Source organism: Benincasa hispida, chromosome 2, assembly GCF_027475165.1.
Source record: "Benincasa hispida cultivar pf3 chromosome 2, pf3_genome.v1.1, whole genome shotgun sequence".
Classification (NCBI taxonomy): Eukaryota; Viridiplantae; Streptophyta; class Magnoliopsida; order Cucurbitales; family Cucurbitaceae; genus Benincasa; species Benincasa hispida.
Window position 1 is genome coordinate 47,532,520 of NC_143479.1, and position 8,426 is coordinate 47,540,945.

At 29.3% G+C, this 8,426-nt stretch overlaps 2 protein-coding genes across 3 annotated transcripts; one reads left to right on the plus strand and one right to left on the minus strand.

Moving 5' to 3' along the window:
• Positions 1-514: 514 nt before the first annotated feature.
• Positions 515-3,390, plus strand: LOC150037951 (annexin D8-like). Its single transcript, XM_090311090.1, has 6 exons — positions 515-534; positions 638-806; positions 919-1,137; positions 1,298-1,510; positions 2,440-2,529; positions 2,957-3,390. The coding sequence occupies exons 1-6, from the start codon at positions 515-517 to the stop codon at positions 3,176-3,178; spliced, it is 933 nt and encodes a 310-aa protein (XP_090167216.1). The 3' UTR covers positions 3,179-3,390.
• A 635-nt stretch (positions 3,391-4,025) lies between these two features.
• On the minus strand, positions 4,026-7,904 carry LOC150037952 (mitochondrial fission 1 protein A-like). Of its 2 annotated transcripts, XM_090310829.1 has the most exons (6): positions 7,658-7,795; positions 6,663-6,731; positions 5,919-6,057; positions 5,620-5,741; positions 4,542-4,605; positions 4,026-4,323 (listed from the first exon to the last, which is right to left on the minus strand). In XM_090310829.1, the coding sequence occupies exons 2-6, from the start codon at positions 6,663-6,665 to the stop codon at positions 4,238-4,240; spliced, it is 414 nt and encodes a 137-aa protein (XP_090166955.1). In that variant the 5' UTR covers positions 6,666-6,731; positions 7,658-7,795; the 3' UTR covers positions 4,026-4,237. The 2 variants fall into 2 exon arrangements, with proteins under 2 accessions (XP_090166955.1, XP_090166954.1); XM_090310828.1 differs by lacking the exon at positions 6,663-6,731 and having other exon boundaries at positions 7,658-7,904.
• Between the last annotated feature and the right edge of the window lie 522 nt (positions 7,905-8,426).

Genomic DNA, 8,426 nt, shown 5'->3' on the forward strand with positions numbered 1-8,426 from the left:
TTTGAAATGATAATTAGTACATTATCTACTGAGTTATGTTGTATAAAGACTTTTGAAATTACTAAAACGAAAAACGAAAAACGATATACGTTTTGGTTTTATTAATTCTTATACTATTAGTTTTCTTTAGGAATTAATATTATCGAGTTATGCTTTGTAAACACTTTTGAAATAATAGTTATAAATGTGTCATTTATGTACTTTCTTTGACGGTGGACTTAAGGACTAGAAAACATAGTTAAAAAATGTATTTATGATAGTTTTTTAGAGCCATGAAAACGTGTTTTAGTAGTACTAAATCCTAGAGTTCATAAAGGATATTCTAACAAAAGAGTAATACTTGCAACTATCTTCATGCATCTTTTTAATTACATAGTAAAAAAAAGTTCAATAATATATATATATATATACATATATATATATTTGCCACATGACAAATATTAATTGAATATCTGGGTGAGCTGCACGAAAATGGGTGCAATCCGAGAAGCACCTAAATAATTTTCTTTAACAAATGTTTGATGCTTTGCCAAAGTGAGTACAGTTCAACGGTAATTGATACGAACTCTGTCTTTTGAAGTTGGAGGTTCAGATCTTCATATCCCACTCGTACTAAAAAAAGTGTTTGATGGTTTAGAGTTTTGTGTATTTATGTTGAAGGTTTGGGGACAGATGAGAAGGCCATAATATCCATTTTAGGCCACAGAAATGCAACTCAAAGGAAGCTTATAAGGTTGGCTTATGAAGAAATCTACAATGAGGATCTCATTCACCAACTCAACTCTGAACTTTCTGGAGACTTTGAGGTATATATAAATATATATATATAATGTATGTTTTTATTGTGTTCTAAGTTTAATTTTGTAACAAATTATGATTGATGAATTTTGAATAATATGTTATGGTATTATCACACAGAGAGCTATATGCCACTGGACACTTGATCCGGCTGATCGAGACGCCGTTTTAGCAAACAATGCATTGAAAGCATCGACACCCGATTACCATGTTATCATCGAAATAGCATGTGTTCGGTCTGCTGAAGATCTTTTAGCAGTAAAACGAGCTTATCGGTTTCGATTCAAACATTCTCTCGAAGAAGATGTAGCCTTTTGCACAACAGGAGATATCAGAAAAGTAACTTATTTTATAACTTTCTAAGCATTTAAAAAGGTGTTTTAAAGTGAAAAGTAGAATTTTTAACACTTGAAAAGTTATTTCAAACAAGTCCAAAAGTTCAAAATCTGTGAAAAGGGGATTATTATTAGAGTATTTATAAAAATTAGCCATTTTGCAGCTTCTTGTGGCAGTGGTGAGTGCTTATAGATATGAAGGCAATGAGATTGATGAAAGTATTGCAGAATTAGAAGCAAACATTGTTCATAATGAAATCAAAGGCAAAGCTTTTAAGAATGAAGATATTATTAGAATTCTTAGCACAAGAAGTAAGCCACAGCTTAATGCAATTTTCAATCGCTATAGAGATATCCATGCCACATCCATCACCAAGGTATTACAATACAAAATTTTATAATCTTAATCGAATATTATAGACCTATTTGGTAATGTTTTCGTTTCTTGTTTATTGTTTATCATTTTCTTTTTTTATCCATAGTTTTTTTTTTCTTGAAAAGGGAAACCATACATTTTTTTGTAACCATTTCTGTTTCTTTGTTTATTTGAAATTTAATATTAAAAATGTAAGAACTTTACATGAAAAATAAGTTTTTCAAATAAAATAAAAAAATTTATGTTTTATTTATTTTCAATATTTATTATTAGAGAAATTTTCACATATAGAAAAAATGTCAAATTATTTACGAAAATAGTAAAAAAAAAAAAAAAACATTGGTAGACACTAATAGACTATCAACTTTTATCATAAAAATATTAAAATTTTGTTATTTTGTGTAAATAGTTTCATTTATTTTTCTATTTTTGAAAATCCCCCTATATGTGATGCATTTTATAAGTGAAAAATGGTAAATAAGATTTTTAATATTTATGTTTGGAAAAAAATAGAAAAAACCAATAAATTTAAAACTTGAATCGTTAATTTCTAGAATTCTTACACAAATTTAGAAACACTTTTGAAAAATGAAAAATAAGAAACAACTAGTACCAAACACTTCGGTTTTTCAAGAACTAAAACGAGAAATTGAAACACAAAACGTAAACGTTATCAAACGGAACGTGTATTTCTCATCTCCAATATTTTTCTTATGCTATTATTCATAACTCTAATTACTTTGAAATGAAGAAATATAGTTAGATCATTTTGATAGCGTTTGAATATTTATTTCTTAATTTCTCTTAGAGCTCTAAATAAAAGAATTATTTCTTTGAAGTGGGTGAAGTTTTTAAAATTTATTTTTTTCTTTTTATTTTCCACTTTAAGATTCTCATTAATGCATGTGGGTTTTGATTTTTGAATTACAGGGTTTGATAGGTCACCCAACTGACGAATATCTTGCTGCATTAAGAACTGTTATAAGATGCATTAGAGATCCAAAAAAGTATTATGCAAAGGTACATAATTTAATCAATCCACACAATATTTGTTAAATTTAGTTGATTAGAAGCTTAATTAAAATATTTTGATGATGGTTCGGTCGCAACAAAGAAATTAGAGGTTATCGAATAATTTCTAACTAATTAAGATATATACTCTCTTAAAGGTATATATATATTTTATCAATCCGTCCATTGCTCTTTAATGAAAATTAAATCATAGATAAGATGACACTAAAAAACTGTCATAAACGTTACAACATCCTTTTTTTTTTTTTGGTCAAAAGTGCTTTTTTATTTTCATATATATTTTATCAATCCGTCCATTGCTCTTTTCTTTTTGTATAATGAAAAGTCCAATTTGTTGTAGTGACACTATATCAAGCTCATTTTTTTTTTCTTTCAACTCCTATATCTGTGCTACTAAAACCATGTTGATGTTTAGGTTTTGCGAAACGCGATGAACACGGTCGGGATCGACGGAGATGCTCTTAGTAGAGTGATAGTGACAAGAGCAGAAAAAGATTTGAAGGAGATTATGGAACTGTATTTGAAGAGAAACAATACATCTCTTGAGGAAGCTGTGAGTAGAGAAATAGGAGGAGACTACAAAGCCTTTCTTTTAGCACTCTTGGGCAGTGATGAACATTTCAACCTTATGGATTAAGTCCCAAAATTATTATTATTATTATTTTCCCATATACTTTTTAGAATAAGTTTTATTAAACATAGGGTTTTGGATGGTGATTCTATGGTTCTATAGGAAATTCCTAAACATTTCCTTTTCCATTTATTTTCTTTTGTGATATCCCTAGTTTCTATCTTTTAGATGGATTCTAGTCATAGATTTGCTTTAATAATAAAAATGAAGTGCCTAATTTTATTATTTATTTATTTATTTTATGTTAAGTCACATTTTTGAAGCATTAATCTTGATTTATAATTTAGCCATTGTGATCTTAGGAGTTTCATAATGTCATTATCATTTATTAAAAGTTAAAAAAACACATATGATCCTTAACTTTAATGAAAGTAACAATTTGATTCTAAAACTTTAGTTAGTAACGATTTAGTCCTTACACTTTCAGAATTGTAACAATTTAGTTTATTTATTACATAATAAAAATTGACACTTAGTTTTGATGAAAATTTTCATAATAAAGTCTAACTTGTTACAAATTTCAAAATATAGAAACTAAATTGCTAGTTATTAAAGTTCAATGACTAAATCGTATGACTAAATTGTCACAAATTATAATTCAAAGACTAAATTGTTACTTCCATGAAAATTTAGGGACCAAACATGCTTTACAACCTTGAGAATAAAGATATTTCAATGGTGTGATTTTAAACAACCAACATTTTTTTTTTGAAAATAACAACCAACAACTTTTATTGAGAAGAAAATGAAATAATACAAGGACGTTAAAAAAAAGGACAAGCCCAAAAAAAAATACCCTACTGAGACCTATCAAAGTTTTCAGAATGTTTTTGCTCAACTCCCCAAAATCAAATTGAAAGAATGTGTATAATCTCAAATAAACTACCAATGCAGGACAAAGAACGTAACACAATGTTTATACAATATGAAATAGATCAATATAACAGAACAAACATTAGTAATAGCTAAGTAGCATTATACATCTCAAAGTTCTTTCAAGTCTGGCAACTCTAAAACTGGGTTTGATCAGACAGTGATCTCTTATATACAAAGCAAGTAATTGGCTCACTTCTTTCTGGAAACAGCAGCAGCAATACCACCAGCAAGCAGTCCTACAGCAGTCGCTGCAATGCCGATGCCGATCACACCATCTACATTCCCCAAGCAAGAGTGATAATGAATGAAAATGTTCAGTTTTAAATGAATTTTTGGTTAAATTGGGATAAAGAAAGATTAGAAATCCGGTAGAAATGCCATAGCTCAATTGACATAGTCTTTGTACTATCAACCTCGAAGTCAAAAGTTCGATTCCTCCATCTTATATATTGTCAAAAAAAGAAAAAGAAACAAGTCTAGGAGAAATCGATACCTTTAGTGATCCGGTCTTCGATTGATTTCTTCAGTGTCCTTGCCTGTCTCCAGTCTGGTGCAATCTGAGAATCAAGCATCAAAATGGTTGAACTCCAAAGTTCTAAAATTCAATCATCAATGGTTCATAAGAAGTGCCACATTCAGTTTCTGAGAGTTCCAATTTTATGAAATGTTATATGCATGTCTCATTTTGGTTACTAAATTTATAAAACAATCTAGATGTGTTATGCCAAAAGTCATAATCATAAATTAACACATGTCAATCACGTTGAAAGTTTACGAAAAAGAAGTGGCACATATTAGGGGGGTCAAATATGTATCAAGGCCAAAGTTATGTCTTTCTGAATTGTAGCCTCAAGTATCAAGTTTAAAGTGCACGAGAAAAAGCTCAAGAAATTAAGCCTCATTTGGTAACCATTTGGTTTTAAAAAATTAAGCATATTTTCTCTCAATTTCTTAGGATGGTTCTCATCTTTCTTAAGAAAAAGAGTTGAGTTCTTAGCTGAATTCCAAAAACAAAAACAAGTTTTAGAAAATTACTTCTTTTTAGTTTTAAATTAAGCCCATTATTATTGCTTGACTTGGTTTTTGAAACATTGGTAGAAAATAGACAACAAAGTAAGAAATTTGGAGGATGAACGATGTTTATAGGTTTAATTTTAAAAAAACTAAAAACCAAAAACAAAAAACTAAAGCCTTGTTTGATAACCATTTGGTTTTATTTTTATTTTTTTTAAATAAGCTTATAAACACTCCTTCCACCACTACATTTCTTGCTTTGTTATCGATTTTTTACCAATGTTTTCAAAAACCCAAAATTTGAAAACTAAAAAAAAAAATATGAAAAAATTTGTTTTATTTTTTGGAATTTGGTTAAGAAATGAACTCTTTTACTTAAGAAAGATACAATCATGGTAAGAAATTGAGGAAAAATAGACTTAATTTTCTAAAAAAAAAAAAGAAAAAAATCACAACCAAATGGTTATCCATTGGGGCCTAAATGTTACTAAATGGAGCCCAAGTTAATGGTATATATATTATTATGCATAGAATCCAAGCCAAAGATGGAATCATACCGTTAAGCATTCTTCTACAAGTTCCCTACTCCTGGAGTAATCACCACTTCTGAAATACCCAACAGCAAGAAGATAAAGCTTCTCTCTCATCTTCAATGGGCTATCATCACCAGATAGTGCAGCTGCATAATAACAAAATGACAGAAAAGAGAGAAAAAAAAATGTTGAAGAGTATCAGACAAGCAAATAGCTAACTATAGGTTAACATTGGCACTTTGAAAGCCACATTTTGGAAACTCAAAGTTAAAAGAAAATAATAGTAGTACAAAAAGGATGTCTAATTCCTTGAAATACTGTACCTTCAAGCATTGCGATCCCACGTTGTACATCTTCGGGTTGCCTTGAATGAACAAGTGCCCAAGATAAACGCATAATGCTTTCCTTCAACAGCTCACCAGACGAGCCCTTTTCGGCATCAGCAGCCTCTCTTTCGCAACTCTGCAATGCATCACCATATCAACTTAAAAAGGGGTGCCATTCAAAGAATAATATGAGAGATGACATTATTAAATAAAGATTAACAATAAAAAGTTTGACCTTCTACTTTGTAACTAAACAATGGAGAGAAAGGTATGACGGAGCCACGGAGAAAAACAAGAATCTATGGCTCCAATGATAACAGCGACGACAAACTACTGTTTGTGGTTGTTTTCTAAAAAATGTTCTGCAGACTAATTTTTAAAACAGAAACTCTTTCTGATGTTTTTTAATTCAAAAACTGTTTGGAAAAATATTTTCTTTTATTGTAATTCCATTTACTTCTTTTACCTATTAAATTAAAAATATAACACATTCAAATCATGCTAAACTTAATAAATATACGATAACTAATTGAGAAAACATAAAAAAAATGTAAAAACAAATCACTTTCAGTTTTCTGCCACAAATAAGTACATGTCATGAAAAACTCTTTTTTAAATCTAAAACCCAAAACAATTCTTTAATCTGATTTACAAAAAGACGTAGAATTTTCAGGATAAAAATGTATATATTTTTTCTTTTTCTGTTAATGAGTATGGATTTTTTAATTGGATTAAGCATACCATAACAAATTTCACTAGACATGTTTATTGGTGCATCAACTGTTGTGCTAGCGTCTGCCATCTAATAGTCTGATACAGAGAGAGGAAAAAAAAAAAGGATATGGAGATAGCTATCAAGAAGGAAGAAAATGCAGGGATAGAAAATCTAGCCTCATAACTCCCACCTAAATGGGCAAGATAAAATGAGTATTCAATAGTCTTGGTGAATGTTTCACAATGATCTTGAAATAGTTAAAATTACTTTTATCATGTTTAAAATCAATCTGAAACACACTTTTGATCATTGAAAACCAATTCAATATTTAATTTTACACTTTTAAACATTTTTTTTCACTATTATTAAAATTGGTTTCGAGTGATTTTGAAAATGATAAAAGTGATTTAAACCATTTCAGAATCACTCCTAAACATGCTATTAGCTAAAGAACCAAGTAAAACTGATACTTTCGATTAAGCAATGGCATGCTGAAATTTCCATGACAATGGGCTGACCCATGAGTTAGATGAAGGCAAAAAATTGGTCAAAGCAAAAATTTCAGTAATACCCATGAAAGAAATGGGGGAACCATTCATTAAAATTTAGTTAATGATGTTCAATCTTGCGAAGTAAGAAAAAGAACACATACCCTAAAACAAGGAGTATATGAGTTTTCGTTAAAATTGGAAATATCAGGACAAAGATGAACAAGTTGAAAGGGGGAAATTTCAAGTTTGAAGTCCAAAAAGCTACAAAGCGCAGTTGAATAACTTCATACAAACACCCAATATTCAATAACTGGAAGAATCAACAGAAGTTACAACAAGAATTAGAACACTGTTTTACAATACAAACGCAAAGGATTCATACAAACACCTAAAATTCAATTAATTACACTAAAAAATACAGCTCATTAGCGACAAAACAACCTGAATTCGAAAACAAACCGGAATCTAAACAAGAGAAGAAAAATGAAGCAACTAAAAGATGAGTAGCAAAAGAAAGAGAATAAACATACGGCAATAACATCGCGATCGCACCATGGTATGTGATCGCCGCCGGAGAAGAAACTGGAAACCGAGCTGAAGAATTTGCTGACCTTAGCTTCCATCTTTCTCTGCTAATCTTCTTCTTCTTCGTACTTCGTAGTCGCTATTTCAAGTAACGCGGAACCCTGTTTTATTTCCTTTTATTTTTCTACTTTTATGGAAACCACTAACTAAAGACTTGCAGTGACGTGTTTGTCTCACACGTTTTACCCACAGTTTTTTGGGATGAGAATTTTGTTTTAATAAAGTTGTTTTTGATTCTCTGATCCAAAGCAAATTTTGAAAAGATTAATTATTTTAAATGGCAAAACTGTTGAAAATATTTTTATATAGCAAAATATCATTTTTTATTAGTGATAGATAATGATAGATGTCTACCACCATTTATCGTTGTCTATCACGGATTGATAGTGATATTTTATTATAAAATAAATAAGTTAACTTATTTTACTATATTTGAAAACAATGCTTCCAAACATAGTATATTTATATTTTATGTATACTCATATTTTGAATTTAAAATTTTAAAATGCACTTGAATATAAAGCATAGTTGCAATCAGTAGTACTTTTAAAGTTAATAATTAAATATATAACAACATTTTTAATGAATTTTAAATAAACAAAGTTTGTTAGTGATAGACTCCTATTAGCGATATGGTTAATTGATGGATTATGAGAGCTGGATCTAAATATTGTTATATTTGTAAATTCTTTTGTATTATGCTATATTTGCTAA

Excerpts from the sequence above, each read along its gene's own strand:
- LOC150037951 (XM_090311090.1), top strand. The coding sequence starts at position 515 with ATGTTTGATGCTTTGCCAAA. Across the intron at positions 807-918 it reads AACTTTCTGGAGACTTTGAG|AGAGCTATATGCCACTGGAC; the intron begins GTATATATAAAT and ends ATTATCACACAG. Across the intron at positions 1,511-2,439 it reads ATGCCACATCCATCACCAAG|GGTTTGATAGGTCACCCAAC; the intron begins GTATTACAATAC and ends TTTGAATTACAG.
- LOC150037952 (XM_090310828.1), bottom strand. The coding sequence starts at position 7,750 with ATGGAAGCTAAGGTCAGCAAATTCTTCAGCTCGGTTTCCAGTTTCTTC. Across the intron at positions 6,058-7,657 it reads GCGATCGCGATGTTATTGCC|AGTTGCGAAAGAGAGGCTGC; the intron begins GTATGTTTATTC and ends GATGCATTGCAG. Across the intron at positions 4,324-4,541 it reads CGAAGACCGGATCACTAAAG|ATGGTGTGATCGGCATCGGC; the intron begins GTATCGATTTCT and ends TGGGGAATGTAG.